This window comes from Aulostomus chinensis, chromosome 24 (assembly GCF_037954235.1).
Source record: "Aulostomus chinensis isolate RoL2024-O1b breed Wild chromosome 24, RoL_Achi_v1.0, whole genome shotgun sequence".
In the NCBI taxonomy this organism is placed as follows: Eukaryota; Metazoa; Chordata; class Actinopteri; order Syngnathiformes; family Aulostomidae; genus Aulostomus; species Aulostomus chinensis.
In genome coordinates, this window is record NC_141343.1 from 17,784,313 (window position 1) to 17,807,500 (window position 23,188).

General features: G+C 46.0%; 1 protein-coding gene across 1 annotated transcript; it reads left to right on the top strand.

Annotated features, from left to right (window-relative positions):
• Nucleotides 1-13,450: 13,450 nt before the first annotated feature.
• fga (fibrinogen alpha chain) lies at nt 13,451-22,069 on the top strand. The gene is made up of 10 exons (XM_086197255.1): nt 13,451-14,327; nt 14,434-14,599; nt 15,400-15,594; nt 16,940-17,047; nt 17,949-18,132; nt 18,366-18,511; nt 18,958-19,056; nt 19,347-19,487; nt 19,815-20,436; nt 21,118-22,069. The coding sequence occupies exons 3-10, from the start codon at nt 15,430-15,432 to the stop codon at nt 21,819-21,821; spliced, it is 2,169 nt and encodes a 722-aa protein (XP_086053381.1). The 5' UTR covers nt 13,451-14,327; nt 14,434-14,599; nt 15,400-15,429; the 3' UTR covers nt 21,822-22,069.
• The last annotated feature ends 1,119 nt before the right edge of the window (nt 22,070-23,188 follow it).

The following is a 23,188-nucleotide window of genomic DNA, read 5'->3' on the forward strand; positions in this document are numbered from 1 at the left end:
CCCCGTTCACACACGCTTGGTATCTGACCCTGATCATGTAGGTGTCGTGGCGCTGTCTGGTTCTGCTGGTCTGAGGCTCCACCCATTCGTCCCAGGACCTGCTCACCTCCTCTGTAGGAGGAATCGCCTTCAAGGCTCTTTTCAAGAGAAAGATCCAGCAGAATGGAACCGTCCACCGGCGCCGTTCCTGTACGTTCTGGGAACATTTACGTCTCCTTGAAGTCAGAGAGCACAGTCAACAGAGTTTGACCGAGTTCCAGAGGCTGAATGCTGGCGAGGGACGAGTAGCCGCCGTTCCCAGCTGGATGATTTAGATTAGACGTTCTCTGTGAAGGTTTTGTTGGGCTGCTGCCGCCGTCGCCACCGCTGCCAAAAGTGGATTTAAGCGGAACTGCCAGCGTCCCTGCACATTTTCATTTCACAGAGGGAGGAAGTGAAATCCGTGATAACCAGAGAACTCAACTAAACTAAAAAAAACATCACTTTTAGGCATCCAAGTTGAAAAGAGTGCCTCCTCAGACAAGGCTCTGCCCCCCACCAAATTAGTGAAAATCAGCCTTGTAAGTGTTATGGCATCAAGGTGAAAAAAAAACACAGGTGGAAACTGGAAGCCCTGAAGTGCAACTTCACAACAGACACACAACGTGACTTCTGCAGGACGATGGATTCTGATTGGACAACAGGAAACGCCACCACAGTTAAACACATTTTCCATTTTCTGCCTGTTGGCACTTCAGGTCACATGCGATGAGCGTGGTGGAGGTCAGCATGAGCGTTAGCATTTAGCAGGAACTCTGCTGGAACACTGACCACCCACCCAACCTGAAGACTTTAATCCGTCAAAACCAGTCAAAGGAATGCTAAATGTAGCATTTAGCTTCCCAAGTGACAGTTAACAACATCCTTGGTTCTCCAACCATGTGAGGGATTCAGCCTCCATTTCCCAGCTGCAGCTTTCTCCTGCTTCACGCTCTGAGGTCATATGATCGCCAATTGACTGAAACCGCACAGGAGCGTTTGTGAGTATCGTGTTTCTCCTGGGAGAACGTGTCATCAGCAGGAAGTCCAGCGCCGCTGTTCCTCCGTCCTGCCTCATTGTTTGATGTTGTCACAGCTCATCTGTCTGAGGAGGCTGCCGGACAGGAAGTGAGGAGCTGTTTACCGCCCAAATAACCCTGCAAATAAACCTCTCTGCTCTACTTTTTAATCTGCTGAATAACCAGACAGACTTTTAAAGCTCAAAGCCGTTTCTGACGTCACATGATGCTTCAAAGTAGACAACCTGGGGGCTGAGCTGTTGTCACATGTCTCTGTCGCTCCATGGAGAAGAAGATGATCATGAAAACATACATCAGGAATGGAGGGTGAACCCCCGCATGAACTGTCTCAGACAGCCAAAGGGCTGTGTGTTGGTCATCTTTCCTCGCTCTGACCTCCACTGCTAACTCAGAAGGAGGAGTTGGAGAACTTTGTGCGTCCTCCAGTGTGTGAAGTGATGACCAGAGGAAGGTGGAGCTTTTAATTAGCAGTGTCGTAATCTCAACGACGCGCTGAGATTCAGCACACCTTCCTAAACGTCTGTCTCCTGTTCGTTGAGACGCTCGTCGTCCTCCATGGTGAGCGGCCACGGCGAGCAGCTTGTGTCCAGTGGACTTTGTTTGAAGGTTTAGTGTTCTAATTAGTTCCACCACGACCACGGGAGGTCGGCGTCCATTTTATATGAGAAATTATCTGATAAGGAAGTGTGGTGGGGAAGATTAACTGGCTGGAAGATCAATTTATTTAGGATTAGCCGCCGCCGCCACCGCCCTCCCATCACCACCGCCGCCACACAGCCATTACTCTTGGATTGGATCTTCTGATGAGATCTTTGAAGTAAACTTTGTGCTGAGGAATACCAAGGAATGGTGATGTCTGTGTAGGTTCTCATTCATCCAGGTCATCGTAGATCGAAGCCAAGTAAAATCTGGTCAACTGGACGTAAGTTTATCTTGAAGACGTTTCACCTCTCATCCGAGAGGCTTCTTCAGTTCTAGTGAAGAGTGTGGAAACTCCAGCTTATAAACCTGTGTGGGAGTGGTCAGTGCTATTGTGGTGGAAACGACCCTCCCGAGACTCACCTGGCCTCCCCAAACGACAGTCGTTATGCGGTGTCAGGGAGTTTCAGGGGTGGTCGTTAGGGAGTTTCACCGACCACTCAGATGTTTAGTCGAGGGACTAAAGAGCAAGTTAGATCACCTTAATCAAGAGTTATCGCCATTTTTGCCACCCGCCATCTTGGACAAGGTCACCTCCTTCGTTGGGACAGCCCAACTATCTCAACATCAGAAGAGCAAGGAGAGGCAGAAAAGGAAATTTGCTTGCCTCCAGTCTCGCCTCGACCGGGAACAAGAAGCAGAAGGCCCAACCCCAGCAGACTCACAGGACAGGTGGATAAGGAACTTATCCAACAGGGAGCTCACCAGTCCTGAGAAACACGTCCTTGCCAAAGGAATGAACTTTGCTGTCACCCCGAAACATCTCCCGACAGTGGACCTCATCACTGCCACAGAATCCGCCATCAAGAAGAACAACCTCTCCACCACAGAAGCAGATGAACTACGACTCAAGGTCACAGCGGCCCTCTCCGAAGCGAAGGTTCCCTCTGCCAACCTCTCGGTCCAGGAAAGGAAGGCCTTGAATGCACTGAGCAAAGATGAGAACATCACCATCCTTCCGGCTGACAAAGGAAGATGCACGGTGGTCCTTGACACAACTGACTACCAGGGCAAGATCAGTTCTCTTCTCAGTGACATTCACACATGTGAGACCTTAAAACGCGACCCCACCAGCAGCTATAAGAAGAAAGTGGTGGAACACCTACAGAAGCTGCAAAAGGGGGAAATCATGAACCGCTTGGAGTATCACCGCCTGTACCCCGGAGACGCAGTTCCACGGATTTACGGCCTCCCCAAAATCCACAAGGAAGGTGCCCCGCTCCGACCCATTGTCAGCAGCTTAAACTCCGTGACGTACAACATCGCCAAACACGTCGCCACCATCTTAGCCCCCTTGGTAGGGAAAACCCCTCACCACGTCCAGAATTCCATAGATTTCGTGAACAAGGTTAGAGAACTCAAGCTGGACCCAGATGAGACCATGGTGTCCTACGATGTGACCTCCTTGTTCACCTGCGTCCCTACCGTGGAGGCTGTGGAAACAGTGAAGAAACGCCTACAGCTGGACAACACCCTCAGCAACAGGACCAACCTCAATCCGGACCAAATCTGCCAACTTCTGGACCTTTGCCTGAACACAACCTACTTCCAGTACAGAGGGAAGTTTTTCAGGCAAAAACACGGCTGTGCCATGGGTTCTCCCGTATCTCCTATTGTGGCCAACCTATACATGGAAGAGGTGGAACAGAGGGCCCTGACTTCCTTCAGTGGACCCCCCCCCCACCCACTGGTTCCGATACGTTGATGACACCTGGGTGAAGATCAAGGTTCAGGAGGTACAACCGTTTACAGCACACATCAACTCGGTAGACGACAACATCAAGTTCACCAGAGAGGATGTGAAAGACAACCATCTGCCCTTTTTGGACTGCGACGTCTACATTCAAGAGGACAGGAGCCTGAGGGTGGATGTGTACAGGAAACCCACCCACACTGACCAATACTTGCTTTTTGACTCTCACCATCCTCTGGAGCACAAGTTAGGTGTCATCAGGACGCTGCAACACCGAGCGGAGACCATCCCCACCAGCGTCCAAGGACGGAAAAAAGAACAGCAGCATCTGAAAAGAGCACTTAAAACTTGTGGCTTCCCAGACTGGACCTTTGTAAAATCCTCTTCCAGGTCCAGAAAGGAGGAGAGCTCCAGGAGGAGGGAAGATGAAGAAGGCAGGAGAAAAAACATAGTGATCCCCTATGTGGCAGGGGTTTCTGAGAAATTAAGGAGAATCTATAATAAGCACCGCATCCCTGTGTCTTTTAAACCAGACAACACTCTGAGACAAAGACTGGTTCACCCCAAAGATCCCACCCCTCACAGCCAGAAAAGCAATCTGGTACACGCTGTCAGATGCAGTGAGGCCTGCACGGATCTCTCCATAGGGGAAACCAAACAGCCCCTCAACAAGCGCATGGCCCAACATAGAAGAGCCAACTCTGGAGGACAGGACTCGGCGGTTTTCCTCCACCTCAAGGAGGAAAGCCATTACTTCCAGGACGACCATGTCCAAATCCTGGACAGAGAGGACAGATGGTTTGAAAGAGGAGTTAAAGAAGCCATCCACGTCAGGATAGAGAAACCATCTTTGAACAGAGGAGGTGGACTGCGACATTTCCTTTCACCTATTTACAACCAAGTCCTTTCAAAGCTTCCCCAAAGAGCTCAGCTGAAAGACCCATGTGGAACGGCTGCTGCCAGCACAGCCCATTAGCATCTGAGTGGTCGGTGAAACTCCCTAACGACCACCCCTGAAACTCCCTGACACCTCACAACGACTGTCGTTTGGGGAGGCCAGGTGAGTCTCGGGAGGGTCGTTTCCACCACAATAGCACTGACCACTCCCACACAGGTTTATAAGCTGGAGTTTCCACACTCTTCACTAGAACTGAAGAAGCCTCTCTGATGAGAGGTGAAACGTCTTCAAGATAAACTTACGTCCAGTTGACCAGATTTTACTTCGCTTCGATCAAGGAATGGTGTTCCTATTTGTTAACCAGGTAGCACTTAATGGAGACCTCACCACTTCACTATTTGGTAACCATGGTAACAAGGGTCAGAAAGTCTTGCTAGTCACTATTGTTGAGATATTTGGTCACTACAGAGGGGACACTAGTCACTACTGTGGGGACACTAGTCACTACAGAGGGGACACTAGTCACTACTGTGGGGATACTAGTCACTACTGTGGGGATACTAGTCACTACTGTGTGGACACTAGTCACTACAGAGGGGATACTAATAACTACTGTGGGGACACTAGTCACTACTGTGGGGATACTAGTCACTACTGTGGGGATACTAGTCACTACTGTGGGGACACTAGTCACTACTGTGGGGATACTAGTCACTACTGTGGGGATACTAGTCACTACTGTGGGGACACTAGTCACTACAGAAGGGATACTAGTCACTACTGTGGGGATACTAGTCACTACTGTGGGGACACTAGTCACTACAGAGGGGATACCAGTCACTTCTGTGTGGACACTAGTCACTACAGAGGGGATACTAATAACTACTGTGGGGATACTAGTGACTACTGTGGGGATACTAGTCACATCTGTGGGGACACAAGTCACTACTGTGGGGACACTAGTCACTACTGTGGGGATACGAGTCACTTACTGTGGGGATACTAGTCACTTCTGTGGGGACACTAGTCATTACTGTGGGGACACTAGTAATTACTGCGGGGACACTACTCACTACTGTAGGGATACTAGTCACTACTGTGGGGATACTAGTCACTACTGTGGGGACACTAGTCACTACAGAGGGGATACCAGTCACTTCTGTGTGGAAACTAGTCACTACAGAGGGGATACTAATAACTACTGTGGGGATACTAGTGACTACTGTGGGGATACTAGTCACATCTGTGGGGACACCAGTCACTACTGTGGAGACACTTGTCACTACTGCAGGGATACAAGTCACTACTTCGGGGACACTAGTCACTACAGAGGGGATACTAATAACTACTGTGGGGATACTAGTCACTAATGTGGGGACACTTGTCACTACTGTGGGGATAATAGTCACAACTGCGGGGACACTAGTCACTACTGTGGGGAAACTAGTCACTACTTTGTGGATACTAGTCACTACTGTAGGGATACTAGTCACTACTGTGGGGATACTAGTCACTACTTGGGAACATTAGTCACTACTGTGAGGATACTAGTTTCTACTGCGGGGATACTAGTCACTACTATGGGGACAGTAGTCACCACTCTGGGGACACTAGTCACTACTTTGGGGACACTTGTCACTATTCTGGAGATACTAGTCACTACTGTGGGGACACGAGTCACTACTGTTGGGATACTAGTCACTACTGTGGGGACAATAGTCACTACTCTGGGGACACTAGTCACTACTGTGGGGACACTAGTCACTACTGTGGGGACACGAGTCACTACTCTGGGGACACTAATCACTACTCTGGGGACACTAATCACTACTGTGTGGATACTAGTCACTACTGTCGGGATACTAGTCACTACTCTGGGGACACTAGTCACTACTCTGGGGACACTAGTCACTATTGTGGGGACACTAGTCACTATGGTTGGTATTCTGGTCATGTTTTTATTCAGCAGTCTTGACTCCAGCGATGCATCCCAGTGCCAAATATGGGTTCAGTAGAAGTGCAGCATTTTGAAGACCTCATTGCGCCACCGGCGTTCCTACGGGAGATCCACGTGGCCGACGGTCTGACTTCATGTTTGGCTTTTTGGTCAAAATATCAGAAGGTGAAGAGAGCCAGCGCAGAGGAGCAAGGGGTTTGAGTGCAGGATGATTTGATTGGGAAGTCGGAGGCCTTGGTGGGCCTTCTCTTCTGGCGAAGTGGATTCTGCTGCTGGTGTTGTACGATTGTAGTTTTACTGCTACTGCTGGTGAGCATTTGAACCATCTTCAAGGTGTTTAACCATTCAAAGTTTAAGCTTTTGTGGATGTGTCTATTGAGTCTTCGCTGGTCGTGGCGACCTTCATCCCAGCCTCTGGTGAAGCCCAGCTAGTGTGGCCAACACCAAGGTGTGCTAGCCGCTCAGTTTGAGCATGATAGTACTCAGACCACCTCAGTGAGCTAGTGCTCCCTGCTAGCAGAAGGCTAACGTTAGCTTGCAGCTGAGGAAGTGTTGAGCCGGTGCAGCACATCGCTCAGGTTGGGAGCGATGGCAGAGATTTCCATCAACGTTTAGCCTGTAGCATTCTTTTGACTTGTTGCTAGCAAAGGCATTTTGATGTCCAGATCTCCTTCCATGTGATTCCGGAGGATGACTCCACTTTCTTGTCTGACTTTGGAGACATTTTGTGTTTTTAAAGCATCCACATCATCAAATATTAACCATAACCCTTCAAACGCTCCCCGATGGCGTTATTAGCAGTGAAACTTCATCCCCCTGCTGGGCAAACCCCCACACCATGACTACATGACATTGAAGATGTGAAGGCGCCCACTGTTCATCTCAGACTGCCTCCAGAATGTTAATGTCATGCAGTTCAGCCGCCGGGCAAAGAGCGGTAGGGTTTTTAGTAAAGAACCGTCTCCCTTTCATTTTCATCTCTTCATCTCTCCGATCACTGCTCTCGCCATCGCAGCGCTAGAAACGATGGACATCATTCTCTAAACAAGCCCTGCATCCTCTAAGACAGCTCATTTCAATGAAAATATGGTTTAAAGGAAGTGTGGGTTTGAAGCTGCTGGGGAGAGGTTTACGTCACTGCGCCACATCTGACTACTGTGGTTAGGTCCACAGGCTGCAGCTGCCGTTCCCTGGGTTAGCTCCGCCCACAACAGTTCTGATTGGTTTAAAGAGCAATGAGTTATACTATCGGAGATGTGCTGAATTTGAATTCCTGCGCTCCAGTGCATCTGCGGTACAACATATCAAGCTAAGGGTCACTCAGTGAGTCAGCACCAACCTTTCAGATTAGCTTGTCGTGAATTTGTCAGATTATAAAAGAAAATTTGAGTCAAATCTAATTTGAGCCTCCATTGATGCCATTGACACAAATTGTTTTGAGTTGTGGGCAGAACCAGAGAACAGCAGCACTTTGTTCCCTTCAGAACCTCCCAGATCAGCGCCTTTACACCATGGAGGGGGGACCAAAGTCCTTGTTGCTCTGGGGGAGGAATGTTGGCGACAGAGCAACAGTAGCAGCAACACGTAGCTCAAGCCTCTGCAGATGATCCAGAATGCAGCAGCACGTCTGGTCTTCAACCAGCCCAAAAGGGCACATGTCACCCCGCTGCTGGTTTCACTTCACTGGCTTCCAGTGGCAGCCAGGATCAAATTCAAGGCACTTCTCTTGGCTCACAAAACAATCCCAAGAACGGCTCCAGCCTACCTGGAATCCCTGATCCAGGTCTACTCTCCTTCTCGCCCACTACGCTCTGCATGCCAAAGACGCCTGGTGCTTCCAGCCCAGCGCTGCTCCAAATCTCTAGCCAGACTCTTCTCTTCTGTCGTTCCCAAATGGTGGAACCAACTACCAAACTCTGTGCGTTCTGCTGAGTCCCTTTCTACTTTTAAGAGTCAATTGAAGACTCAATTGTTCAGAGAGCACCGAGGCACTGAACCTGACTCTGCTCCTCTTTGTCCTGTGGTAGAATCAATCAGAGGGTCCAAGACCCAGCACTTAGTGACTATGTAGCACTAACTGGGTTGTGTGATGTTGTATGTTTGTCAAAAAAAAAAAAGGGAGGGGGGGCGACACTTCTTCTGCCACTAGATGGCAGTACCTGTGACCAAATCACAACTGAAGCACTTTTACGCTACTATGGACTTTTCCTTAATTAAGTCTATATTCTTGCTTGTGTTGTACGTCGCTTTAGACAAAAGCGTCTGCTAAATGAAATTGTAGAATTGTAGAATTGTAGCTGGGTTAAAGAGAGCAGTCATGAGCCCGGTCATGAACTTCGACCCCATGACTTCTCCTGCGTCCGCATCAAAGAATGTGATCTGATGATGCAGTTCCCAGCAGGGATGATTCTTATTGGCAGTCCAGCAGGGAGTTAGCATGTCAGGGCGGTAAATCAGCAAGTTGGGTCAGCAGCGTCACAGTGAACACAGCAGGACCAGGACTGATTGCAGTCACTGAGCACTCCACACGCCAAGTGCCAAGAGGGTCTCCAACGTCTCCTGATGGTCTGAAAGCATCACTTGCTGTAGCGTATTGCTGTTAGCTCCATTGGTTTAAATCACGGCCCTCTTAGCTGACTCCTCCATCCAGGGCTGATGCTATTGGCTATTGCAACAAGTCCCTTCCTTGCTACTGGAAGCAGAAAGGACTCCGCCTTCTTGACTAAAAGCTAACATCAGGGTTGCCATGGAAATGATGACACACTGAATTAATTGTGAGGAACGAGTTCATCACCATTTGCTGTCCTCTGTGAATGTCAACCGATAGCAAAGAGCTTGATACGCTGCGGTCGAACTAAAAATTCAGTCTGAAGTGTTTTAATGGCAGTGCTCCGTTCTGAAGGTGGATGATTCTCACACCGTACCTGACAAACATGTCGGACGCATTCAAGAAGACGGCGGTGTCATTAGATGACGCTGCGCCTTGTCTCACTGCGCTGCGCCTTTAATCACAAACTTTCACTTCCTGTTACTCAACTCTCAGCTCGCCATTAAAGCTCCCGTGTGGGCGTGAAGCACAGAGAGATGAGTACAAATTGTCCTACTGTGTCTGTGTGTACACATACACACACAAACTCACACACACACATATTAATACACACACACACAAACACACACACATAAACACATGAATACACACACACATACACTCATAAATACACACACATACACACACATTAATACACACACATACACACATAAATGCACACACACATACACACATTAATACACACACATACACACATAAATACACACACATACACACACATTAATACACACATACACACATACACAAACATACACACACACACACACGCGCATACACACATACACACATAAATACACACATACACACATACACACACATACACATACACATACACACACATACACATACACAAACATACACACACACACACACGCGCATACACACATACACACATAAATACACACATACACACATACAGACACATACACATACACATACACATACACACACATACACATACACATACACACACACACACACACACACACACAGAACACAGAACACAGCATCTCAGGTCCGACCTCAGCCGTCCCACCAGCTAAGCTTGAGAGACGATCCATGGAGGCCCCGATCCCACCTGTCAGGGCTCCAGGAGACCCCCTCAGGTGTGTGTGTGTGTGTGTGTGTGTGTGTGTGTGTGTGTATGTGGGGGGGTCAGTGTGTTTGTGTGTATGTGTGTGTGTGTGTGGGGGGGGTCGGTGTTTTTGTGTGTATGTGTGTGTGTGTGTGTGTGTGTATGGGGGGTCGGTTTGTGTGTGTGTGTGTGTGTGTGTGTATGTATGGGGGGTCAGTTTGTGTGTGTGTGTGTGTGTGTGTGTGTGTGTGTGTGTGTGTGTGTATGGGGGGTCAGTTTGTGTGTGTATGTGTGTGTGTGTGTGTGTATGTATGGGGGGTCGGTTTGTGTGTGTGTGTGTGTGTGTGTGTGTGTGTGTGTGTGTGTGTGTGTATGGGGGTCGGTTTGTGTGTGTATGTGTGTGTGCATGTGTGTGTGGGTCAGTGTGTGTGTGTGTGTATGTGTGTGGGGGTCAGTGTGTGTGTGTATGTGTGTGTGCGGGGGGTCGTGTGTGTATGTGTGTGTGTGTGTGTGGTAATACCTGTCATTAATACTGTAATACCCGTCAGTAATCCTGTAATACCTGTCATTGATACTGTAATACCAGTCAGTAATCCTGTAATACCTGTCATTAATACTGTAATACCAGTCAGTAATCCTGTAATACCTGTCATTAATACTGTAATACCAGTCAGTAATACTGTAATACCAGTCATTAATACTGTAATACCAGTCAGTAATACTGTAATACCAGTTATTAATACTGTAATACCAGTCAGTAATACTGTAATACCAGTCATTAATGCCGTAATACCAGTCTGTAATACCAGTCAGTAATACTGTAATACCTGTCATTAATACTGTAATACCAGTCAGTAATACTGTAATACCTGTCATTAATACTGTAATACCAGTAAGTAATACCGTAATACCTGTCATTAATACTGTAATACCAGTAAGAAATACTGTAATACCAGTCATTTATACTGTAATACCAGTAATTAATACTGTAATACCTGTCATTAATACTGTAATACCAGTCATTAATACCGTAATACCAGTCATTAATCCTGTAATACCAGTCATTAATACTGTAATACCTGTCATTAATACTGTAATACCAGTCATTAATACTGTAATACTTGTCATTAATACTGTAATACCAGTTAGTAATACTGTAATACCTGTCATTAATACTGTAATACCAGTCATTAATACTGTAATATCAGTCATTAATACTTTAATACCAGTCAGTAATACTGTAATACCAGTCATTAATACTGTAATACCAGTCAGTAATACTGTAATACCAGTCAGTAATACTGTAATACCAGTGAGTAATACTGTTTTCTTCAACTCTCTCGATGGAGAACCCAAACAAAACTTTTTTTGATTTTTTTCTGTTCTCGCTGCGTTTTCCTCTCGTCAGTTTAATGTGATGACGTCTTCTGCCTCGGTCCTGCACCGCCCTCTGGCGGCGGCCATCGGTCCTTCAGGCCCTTCACTCCCCCCAGCTCCTCAGGTCCGTTTCCTGTCCCGACGCCTGAGTCCAGGTGTGTGGAAATGGCGACTCGCATTCTTGCAAACATGTTGTGATTCCGTCATTTGAATTTGAATTTCTGTACATTGACTTTGGGTGACTTGAAAGGCGCCTTTAAATATAATAATAATAATAATAATAAAAATAATAATAATAATAATAATAATAATAATAATAATAATAAAGATTAACAGCAGAAGAGAGGAGCAACACTGACTGAAGGAACTGCTGCATCCAGCAAAACTCTGCCTGAAGTATTGAATATCAGTGATATTGGCAGGGTTTTAATAAAATGACATATACAATTACCCCTAACTATCAATATTCTCTATCTGTATATTCGCCACATTATACAAGTAAAACAATAACACCAGTGTGTCATCATATCATTTTGAAGTAAATAGACAAAAACTCCTGAACAGAGTTATTGGACTCCTCCACGGTCCGGTCGCTCGCCCCGGCAGCCCAACGAAGTTAAACGCGCATTCTGTTCTGTTTGTCCCCACAAAGGCACCGTAGGAAGAGCGCTCCCAGCTCTGCGGTTAGCAGGACTAGCTACGATGCTAGCACGGAGCAGGAACAGTGCCAGGAAGCTTCCGTCCATGGAAATGTGGCAGTGTCATCACAGTCTGGGTTTAATTCGCGAGCAAAGATCCACAGTGTGGACAGAGTGCGTCAGGCGCATCCGTGAGGGGGAGTTTGACACAGTAAGAACAACGAGTGCTATGCTAAAGCTAAAGCTCCGTCTGTCCTGTAGGGTTACTGCTCCCACCGGGAGAGCTGAAGCAGACCCTACCGGTCTCAGTTATGCTTCTCTTTATTTCCATGACTGATGTAAAACATGTTTGAGTTACTTCACGCGTTTCATATTGTAGATGCTTCTAACAGCCTCCCTTTGCTTTGCTCCTCTTGGCGTTCTCTCGGTGAGCTCGTCTCCCGAGCGCTCCTCCAAAAGCTGACCCACGCCAGGGGTCAGTGAACATGACAAACACATCATCCCTCAAGAATGGATTTTTGACAGAATATGCAAAACAGAACACTTGCAGCCTTCTCCAAATCAAATTTTCCCTTTAATATCCAGCTGACACACACTCACACACTCATTTTAATGATAGGATGCTTGTAGAAAATCCCTGCCTCCATCAAACATCCCTCTGTCTCCTCCCATCTCACCTGAGTGGTGGGTGGAGCATGGAAATCTCTTTAAGCTGTCAGCTCACCTGAGTGAGTCCTCTTTTCCTGCCTGAGGACAAAGGAGCTGGCAGTCCCTGTGGCTGAGCTGCGTTCATAATGTGAAGGAACCCTTTTGTTCCACACTCTTTGCATTTTCTAGTTAACATAGTAACTCGAATTGAAGGTCCTCTCTTTATCCAGTTGATGTTTGTCTAGATTGTCTCATTTGTTTGAGAATGACGTAGGGGTCGTGTGGACCAATGTTGTCTTTTCACCTTCTATATTCTTGATTTTACATCAGAAAGAAACCAGTTCAACCGTAAACAGAGATGAGCTGGACCCCTGCTGTTTGTGCCTTTGCCTAAAAGCAAAGCATCGCGTTGGTCGACCTCCTCACCACGAACCCAAATCCATACCAGACAATATTTCACAATGCTAGCCTTTTCTCTTTCGCGGGGCCTGGTACCACCACCACACCCTCATCTCCACTTTCATTATCACTCTGCTGCTTCCTGGCAGCAGCGCTCATTTTTCCACGCGAGTTGAGAGACTGCCATGCCACAACAGACACACACACGCACACAGGCAGGCGTCCTGCAGACACACTGCGTGCTGTGCAAACAGAAAAGTACGTACATGTTCCCTTTACCGGGGGGGTCGGGCCAAACGATGCCCCGTACGGGATGCGCCTCTTAAGCCTGGTTTATGCTTCTGCGTCGACGCAACGCCGTCACTGAGCATTTATAGTTCTGCGTTGAGGGATCGCATTGCTCTGCAATTCACCGCCAAGCCACTAGGGGGTGTGGCTGTGTCTTTGTATGTTTCGGGGGCTCTTGTCAGATTCCAAAACAAAACTATTTCCAACAGAAAGTCCAGTGCTTTTCTTTGAACGACTGTTGGCTTTCATGAGTCAAACTGTAAACTTTGAACACGACAAACATGACTTCTTGAGGCCGTTTTCTTCTGGAGACGCACACATTTGTCGCGGAGGTTCTTCCACCTCCTCATGCATTCGGTGACCTCCTCTGAGCGGACCAATCACAGTCCTTGACGTTCACGTCACTACGCGTTGACGCGACGCATAGTCAGGATTATTTGGAGGTGCACGTCAGGCTACGCCGTAGGGTCCGCGTAGGGGTCTGCGTCGATGACGTATGTACGGCATCGCAATGCAGAAGCATGAATCAGGCTTTATAGCTCAAATACGGGCGTCCCGGCTAATACGGGACGGTTGGCAACACTAGCTGTCACAGCCATCATCCCAAGCAGGCTGGTGAGCAAGCTGGGGGCCTGGGTCTCTCCCACAACATCTGCCTCTGGATTCTGGACTCGGACAGAGGGCGAGAGGAGGACACCCCTGTCCCCAGCACTGAGCACGAGCACCGGCTCTCCACCGTGTGCTGAGCCCCCACCCACCTGAACAATGATGATGACGATACCACGGTGGTGGGGTTCATCTCAGGAGGAGACTCCCGTTCCCAGCTGCTGTCAGTCTGGTGCACCACCAACGACCTGGAGGTGGAGCTAGAGGAGGAGGAGGATGGTGATGAAGATGCCAGTTGAACAAAAACTGAGACCAGTGGGATGCTGTTAGTGGTGCAGGAAATGACAGCATCGCACTTGGAGCAGGAAGTGAAGATGTGGCAGGTAACCGTGTCTTAACATGTCAGCGTTCATGCTCACCTCAGCTGCACCGTGGCGCAAGGTCACCTGGTCATGATGAAAATATACCTTCTTTCTCCCTCGCCTGCAGTGAGCTGGCGTTTTAGCCATCAGATCCTCTCATCATGCGTCACCAAAACACGAATGAAGACTTCTTCCCCACCTGATTGGACCTGCCGTCTGCTCCCCGTTCTGTCCTTCGGCAGCCTGGACAGCTCGTGCTGGTCCAGGGTGAAGTTCGTAGAAAGACGCTTCAAGTGAGTTAATTACTGTGTGGGGTGGGAATGGCAAAAGGTTTGAGCAAGTTGTGTGGCCGGCTGAATCCACTGGCTCCTCAACGCTGGCATGCGCCAGTACACTCTGTCCTTCTGCTGGGCAAACGCTCACACACAAGCAACGATGGCGAACTTGCAAAACAGAGAGACGTACGTGTCTGACTCAGTCGAGGTCGCTTCTCATGTTCCAGGAGACGCTTCACACTTGTGACCTACCAGTTAAACTGCCCCCCCCCACACACATCTAAACTTAATCAACAGAATGTGAACAAATGGGTTTAGACATCAATGTTTAGGGTTGTTGGATATTGTTGTTAGCAAGGCGAGCTGCTTGCCAGTTAGTATACAGGTAACCAGTTGGGCTTTAGTGAACAACTGAAATGGATCCCCAGAGCCGCTGATGACAAACAGTCAAACACTCCACATTTGGCTGTTTTATTGCTAAACTGAAGCTAACCAGCTAGTAAACTGGTTTTGATGTACGACAGTAATCGGTCTATTTCAATCAATTTTTTGAGTTTGAGGTTCCCTGTGTCGCTGGTTTTAGTGGCATTTTTCATAAATTACCAAAATGTGACCAAATTAGAAGTTTTGATGTTTGTCTATTCTTGTTGACATTATAAATGGAGACTTTGTACAACAGCAAGTAATTCAAGATCAGAAACAAGACCAGAGTGAAGCTCAGCTCTGATCTTTGTGTTTGTGCCACAGATTTTCAAAGTCTATGTTTGTGTAGAGGTGAAATTCCAGGAACTCTTGAATCATCAGATGTTTGTCCTCAGTGTCCGTAAAGACGCCCACTGTCAACTAACATGCGTCCACGTCAACCTGATGAGTCACATGATCGGCTAACTGGACCTGGAGGCTTTAAAGCACCTGAGCGCAGGCGGCGAGCAGCATTCAGCGACGAGAGCAACGCAGCAAGGATGGAACGTCTGATCCCCTGCATCATTTTGATTTGTATGGCGTCATTTGGGGTGAGACTTGGTTCACTTAACTGTCTTCGTACTGTCAAAAGGGCTCCAAAAATAACCTCGAAGGTTCTGTTACATTTGTCACAGCTCAGATGTATCATAACATAAACTTGAAGCATATAATTACAGGTTTACAGACGCACTCAAGTTACTGCAAGTAAAAAGGGTTATTTAAAAAATTCAGCTACAGCATTTATTTGTTATAGTTTCATGAAACTTCAAGCAAAACTACAGCAATCAAAAAAAAAAATATATATACACACACATATATGTATAATGTGTGTATATATATGCACGTTTGTATATATGTATATGTGTATATACATTTGTATATATGTATACACGTTTGTATATGTGTATACACGTTTGTATATATGTATATGTGTATACACCTTTGTATATATGTATATGTGTATACATCTTTGTATATATGTATATGTGTGTATACATTTGTATATGTGTATACACGTTTGTATATATTTATATGTGTGTATACACGTTTGTATATATGTATATGTGTGTATACACGTTTGTATATATGTATGTGTGTGTATACACGTTTGTATATATGTATGTGTGTGTATACACGTTTGTATATATGTATACACGTTTGTATATGTGTATACACGTTTGTATATATGTATATGTGTATATACATTTGTATATATGTATACATGTTTGTATATGTGTATACACGTTTGTATATATTTATATGTGTGTATACACGTTTGTATATATGTATGTGTGTGTATACACGTTTGTATATATGTATGTGTGTGTATACACGTTTGTATATATGTATGTGTGTATACACGTTTGTATATATGTATATGTGTATATACATTTGTATATATGTATACACGTTTGTATATGTGTATACACGTTTGTATATATGTATACACGTTTGTATATGTGTATACACGTTTGTATATATTTATGTGTGTATACACGTTTGTATATATGTGTGTGTGTGTGTATACACGTTTGTATATATGTGTGTGTGTATACACGTTTGTATATATGTATGTGTGTGTATACACGTTTGTATATATGTATGTGTGTGTATATACGTTTGTATACATGTATATGTGTATAAGTACACTTCTGCTGCTGCAATACTGCAAACACGCCTGCTTGGTTCATAATGGATGATCTACAAATGTTCTTTTTTAGTTTGTTTTGTTTGTTTCATGCTAACTTTGGAGTGTATTTGTTCTATTTTCAATTATTAGAACGACTGATGACAGAAATGTCCTCAGATTTACCGACAAAAGAATGTTTAGTCTTTTCTACCAACACTGATGTTGGTGTTGGTTTCTGGGTACGTGACACTTCTGCCCTTCTTCAGGCGACCCTATTGTTGGACCCCAGAGGCGCCCGTCCGGTGGAACCCAGCACCAGAGGCGATCAGTGCGCCACTCAGAGGGAGTGGCCGTTCTGCACCAGCGATGAATGGGTACACACCACAAATATCTATCTCATTTTCAGCAGCAAAGATTTGAACCTTTTGACTTCTTGAACTAATGATTAATCACCTTAGTGGCTTTAGATTTTCTTAGAAATTAACTCATTTTTTATCCATTGTATCTTTAATTATACAGAAGGCGCCCTTATTTTGTAGATGTTGCTGGTTGAAATGACAACCAAGGTAACAGCTGATACTAACAAGCTAATGTTCCCTCTGTGTCAACAGGACTTTGAATCTTTTCATTGGTCGCCTCTAAAACAGGCTGTAAATGTGGACTACACACATGCTATGATGCTAAATTACCTAGAAGCTTTGAAAGGCAAATTAGCATCCTTGCTCTATGAAAAGAATTGGCAAGGAAAGAGGAAGTTCTTGAACAGATTTCTGCTGTTTTGGCTGCCTCCCTTGGTGCTAATTCTAATGCTAATTGTAATTGATTGTTTTTTTTTAAACTGACAACGTGTTAGCTTAAAAAACTCCAGGACTCAGGAGGAAATACGAGGTAGATGCCATTGATGAATGAGTAATTATTTACAAGTTTTTAAAAGTAAAATATAGTTAGTTGTGTTGCTTGGTAGGTTGGAAATGACGGCAGCTTGTGAGCCAGACATGCTCATTGGTAAAGTTTATGCTAGCTATTGCTATTAGCTGTCTCATTCAGGTGTTTTTCTCTATATCACGTTGAGATCTGTGTCAAATGAAAAATGCATTACATCCAAAGATATATTCCTGCTTTTGTGCAAAGCTAGCCAAACTGTGGCCCACCTGCTCAGTGGTCAGTTGGCTTTGTGAACAGCGACCAGGATCTCCCGCTCGTGTGAGACAGCCAGTGTGAGATGTAGTAAACCAGTTAACAGTATTTGTGTTGACCTCCTCTTTCGTGGGTCAGATTGTGAAATGCCCGTCAGGCTGCAGGATTCAGGGTCTGATGGACAAATACGACCATGGCCTGCTGAGGAAGATCGAGAAGATACGGAGCCTGCTGGATCAGTACAAGGCCAAACACCGCTCCACTGACCTGGTGTCCAAGCAGACCTACGACTTCCTGCGAGAAAAACTCACTCTGGACGCAGGTGAGTGTCTGTCCTCCTTTTTTTCTTTCGTAGATTAAAATTGTATCAATTCTTTTGGTCTCTTCATGTCTCAAACAAAATGTCTTACAGCTGAAATGTAAACCATAACTGACATATTAGAAAACTCTCACACTATAAATCCATGATGGACCTTGTGATGGGATCTGATATGAAACAAAATTCCATTGTTTTGCTCCACCCACCTGTTAACATTTGCTCCGCCCCACCTCCAGATGGTGACACAAAATACAGCGACCTGGCTATGACTCTCCGCCAGCGAATCGTTGACATGAAGATCAAGATCGATCGGCAGCTGAGGATACTGCAAGCGCTGAAGGATCGAGTCAAAGACCAGGTTGCAGAGATGCAGAAGCTTGAGGTACAGATCGATCAACTGGTAGATCACTACTAACAGCTGGTAGAGCACTGCTAACAGCTGGTAGATCACTACTAACAGCTGGTAGAGCACTACTAACAGCTGGTAGATCACTACTAACAGCTGGTAGATCACTACTAACAGCTGGTAGATCACTACTAACAGCTGGTAGATCACTACTAACAGCTGGTAGATCACTGCTAACAGCTGGTAGATCACTATATAGATCATTGAAGTACACTGGACCATGACATAGCTATTTACTGTGAAATTTCTGAGGGTTGTCATATTGTAACTTGAGTTTTCTCAACACGTTCCCATTTAATTGTGAACCAAATTTTAAGCAAACTTTGGCAGTGATTAGCTGGTTAGCTTGTGTGTTATGCGTGTGAGGAGATGCAACGAACCAACACCACACACACATTTGTCTTTGCAATTCTGTGTGTCAGGTGGACATCGACATCAAGCTCCGATCCTGCAAAGGATCCTGCCAGAGTTACACTGAGTACCAGGTGGATCAGGAGAGCTACGTCACTCTCGACAAACAGGTAAGGACTGTGTTTGTGGGCGGGGCCAACCACAAGTTACAGATATGAACCTTTACACACACAGGGCATTAATATCATCATCATCATGTCCAGGTTTCCTTTGATTGTAGCCTTGAAGTTGTGAAAGTGGTAGCGTTCATTTCATTTCCACGTGTTTCATCTGTGTGATTTTATATTTTGTTGGAAATTTGTTGAGTGATATTTTCATGTTTAAATTGCATTTTGTGAGCTTTCAACTTGTATGAAGAGGAGTTGTGGTAAGGTGAAACGCCACTTCCTGTCTGCCCCAGGTGACGCAGCTGGACTCCCAGACGGTTCAGAACATCGAGACAGTGGGAACGCTGTACGTGATGAAGAGCAGACCGCTGAAGGAGGATGACCCAGGCAGCCTTTTCAAGTCGAAGGATGTTGACGCCGACGTGTTCCATGATGTGAGGAAGTAGGAGGAGTTTCCTCCGCGAATCTCCAAATTACCTCCATCAATTATTGCTTTAAAAAAATGACAAAACGATCGATTAAGCAATCATGGACATTTTCATTTTCACTATGCTAATAGTTTATGCGAACAGACTATGGGAGCAGCCTTTGCGTATAGAGCATGCTAACAGACTGTGCTAATAGTTTATGCTAAAGGATAATTAAAATAACAATAAATAATTCTGGTCCTGTGTAGTTTGAATGGGATATTATATCTGAACCAGTTCAACACCGATGTGGCGTCATGTACTTTTGCGCTAAAGTTGTTTTTTATTTGTCAGGTGAAAAATGTCCAGCTGAGCCTGGAGATGGAAGGAACCCTTGCATCCCCAGCGACCATCTCCAAGGTTCCAGGTAGTCCCTCCTTTTCTTCGTCTACGTCCTCAACGTCCGCCTCTACTTCCTCCACATCATCGAAATCCCTCACTGAGCTCAGCGGTTATGGCGGTGGTGATTTATTAACTGCCAGCGGGGCCCTCGGCGGGTCTACTACGACCCACATAACCACCACAGCCTGCACCAAGAAGATCAGGAAGACCACTGTTCATACGAACGATGGGCCGGTGGAGAAGATAGAGGAGGTGATGGAGGGAGGTCCTGAATGCCAGGGGGTGACGGACCTTACCAAGGGAGGGTTAGGCCTACTCTTCCCCGACCTCTTCCACACATCCTCCTCCACCTCCTCCCCCACCACAGTCCATAAGATCGTTCACACTGGTGACACCAAAGGAAGCATCTATGGAGACTCCAAAACTGGGTTATCACATTCATTCACAACAGACCCGTTTGCGGATGACCTTGGCGCGTTCTTGAAGGGCACTGTAGATGATGACGTTCCTGATGTCCACGCCCGGAGTTTCAGCAGAGGGCCTGTCAAGCGACAAGCCGATTATATAGGAAAAGGTACCAAAACATCTGAGCTGGAGTAACATCCCGCCCTTCAAACGTTCAGCTAGGTAGTGACGTTAGCATCAACTAGCTTGCTAACTAGAGCATTGGTACCAAAGAAGAAGAGAACAGAATCATGGATTTCACTGTTGATGCTTGTGGCTTTACCCTTGCAACGTTAAGATTCTGCTACGTTATCTCTTGACATGTTAGAGATTTAATGTTAAATCACACGAGACATTTTAATTTTTCCTAAAGCTTTCAAAGAAACTGAAGACATATTGACGAGATTAAAAGAAACAACAACTTAATAATCCTGCCGATCAAAAAAAAAAATTAGCGGTGACATGACGCATCACATCCAATCCATGTAGCTTTTAAATTTTCTACAACTTGACAAGTATTGTGTGAATACACATCAAAGCAGTTTTTGACACTTCTGCCTTTAGGCTCCATCTTTGATGAAGTCTCCTTTGCCTATGAGAAGCTAAAGTTACACAGACGATGCCCAGTCATACATCTCTTAACGTCATTGATCTCCTAAACCCTGTAGTCTGATCCTGCCTGTCTTTACATGGGACAGGCTTTTGAGAATTCGCCACCCTGTTGGTAGTCATTAATGTTCTTAGCCTCCGCTAGCCAAACCAAACATTCTAATTAGCGACCTGCGGTGCGGCCCTCCCTCTCTGTTCGCAGATTGTGTCGAAGCTTTCCAGGACCACCTGAAAGGGGAAACGAATGGCCTGTTTAAGATCAAACCCGGCAGCACCGACTCCTTAGTGGAGGTGTACTGCCACCAGGAGGGGCTAATGGGTGGGTGGTTGTTAGTCCAGCGGCGAGAGACCGGCGCGCTCAACTTCAACCGCACCTGGGCTGAGTACCGCGATGGGTTTGGCTCGGTAGACGCGCAGGGGGAGGGGGAGATTTGGCTTGGTAATCAGAACCTCCACTTGTTAACCAGTCAGGGTGAGACCATACTGAAGGTGGAGTTGGAGGATTGGGAAGGGGGCACGGCCACTGCTGAGTACATCATCAAGGTTGGCTCAGAGGAGGAGGGGTACCCGCTCCATGTGTCCGGGTACGTTGGGGACGCCGGGGACGCTCTGGTGAATCCTAAATCGGATATGGCATCTTACCTGTCCCACAACGGGATGAAGTTCAGCACATTCGACAGAGACAATGACAAGTGGGTTGGGAACTGTGCCGAAATGTATGGCGGCGGTTGGTGGTACAACAACTGCCAGTCAGTGAATTTAAATGGGATTTATTATGAAGGTTCTTACGACCCAAAGAAAAAAACACCCAATGGCATTGAGAATGGAGTCGTGTGGGCGACGTACAGACCAGCTAACTATAGCCTGAAAACTGTCACAATGTTTGTTCGCTCTGCTGTGCTTTGAAAATATAAAAAAGTATACTTCTAAATAGAAAAGGTTTACACGGCACACAAGAGTTGAGAAGGAAAACAGGAACCTGTGAAGAATTTGATGCTGCAGGAGCTGGGCAGGGCCTCCCAGGCCTTGGCTGCTGTTGATCTGCTTGTAAATCATTCTGTGACTTTGAAGTGTGGCCACCATGTCAGCGAGTGCCATGTGGCGTCCTCCTGACCGAACTGTGCCCCATCAATAAAGATCCACTGTTGACTTCAGCTGCTGTGTGTGGTGATGTTTCAGCGACACCTTCCATTAAAACCGTCGGGGGCTCATGCATCCACAGATCTGTTTGGAGTTCAGAAAAACTGATGATTCAGCACTCGAGAGAAAGAAGTGACAGAGAGAGGTTGTAAAACGTCACCCTTGTGAGCAAAACTTCAAATAGTATAAAATGATATATTGCACAACAATATATGGATGTAGTTGTAATATATTTTCATACCTGTGTGTGTATATACATATATGTGCATGTATACACGTACAGAAGCACATATGAAGCAAAGTTGTTGCTATTCTGTAGAATTGTGTGCTAATTTTTAATTGGTCGCAGATTATAGATTGGAAATGTACTTTCGGACAAAGTGGAAGCAAGAGGATTCTTGCTTCCACTTTGTCCAGGCAATATCATTGTTCCTGAACCTGCACCGTGAACGGTTCCCCGTGCGCTTACATGGAAGAACCATGCTTAGACTGCAGAGAGTAATGCTGCTCTGAGTGAGCAGATGGGTTATTGCACCAGAGTTCAGCATCCTTGAGTTCGAACACAACGGACGTAATTAAAGTCAGTAGAACCCAGCTGGGCATGAAGAAGGCACGGCTTCACGCTGAAAATTCTCCAACATGCTGTACGAGTGCAGCTGCTGACCCCAGCTGGCTGAGCTTCCACCTTCCGTTTAGCTTCCGGGTGTGGATGAGACACAGTAAAACGTCACTAACTTCATCACATCTAGAGAATACTTTGCCGGAACAATGTGATCATTAAATTTGGATTAAAGTTGAGCCCCAGCTTGTTTGAAAGACCAGGATGTTTCTCAGTGAAATCGACTTAATAATGTATAACGTGTGTAGTTTGTTTAATTTTATTAATCCCAGACGGCCCTGATGCTCATTCACATGTAATTTCACCTCCTCTTGAAGATCATGAGTCCTTGTGACAGGAGAACCTCTCTTGGATGTTTTGAAAGAGTTGCAAAAGGCTTCAAACCCTCAGAACGGATCAGTTTTCCTCCAGTGAATCCCGTCCCTGCTGCCACCAGGGTTTGTGTAAACGTCTGCCATGAACTCATCGCTGCGCGCCGATCTCTTGTTTAGGGTGTTTGGACAGGTCGGTCTTC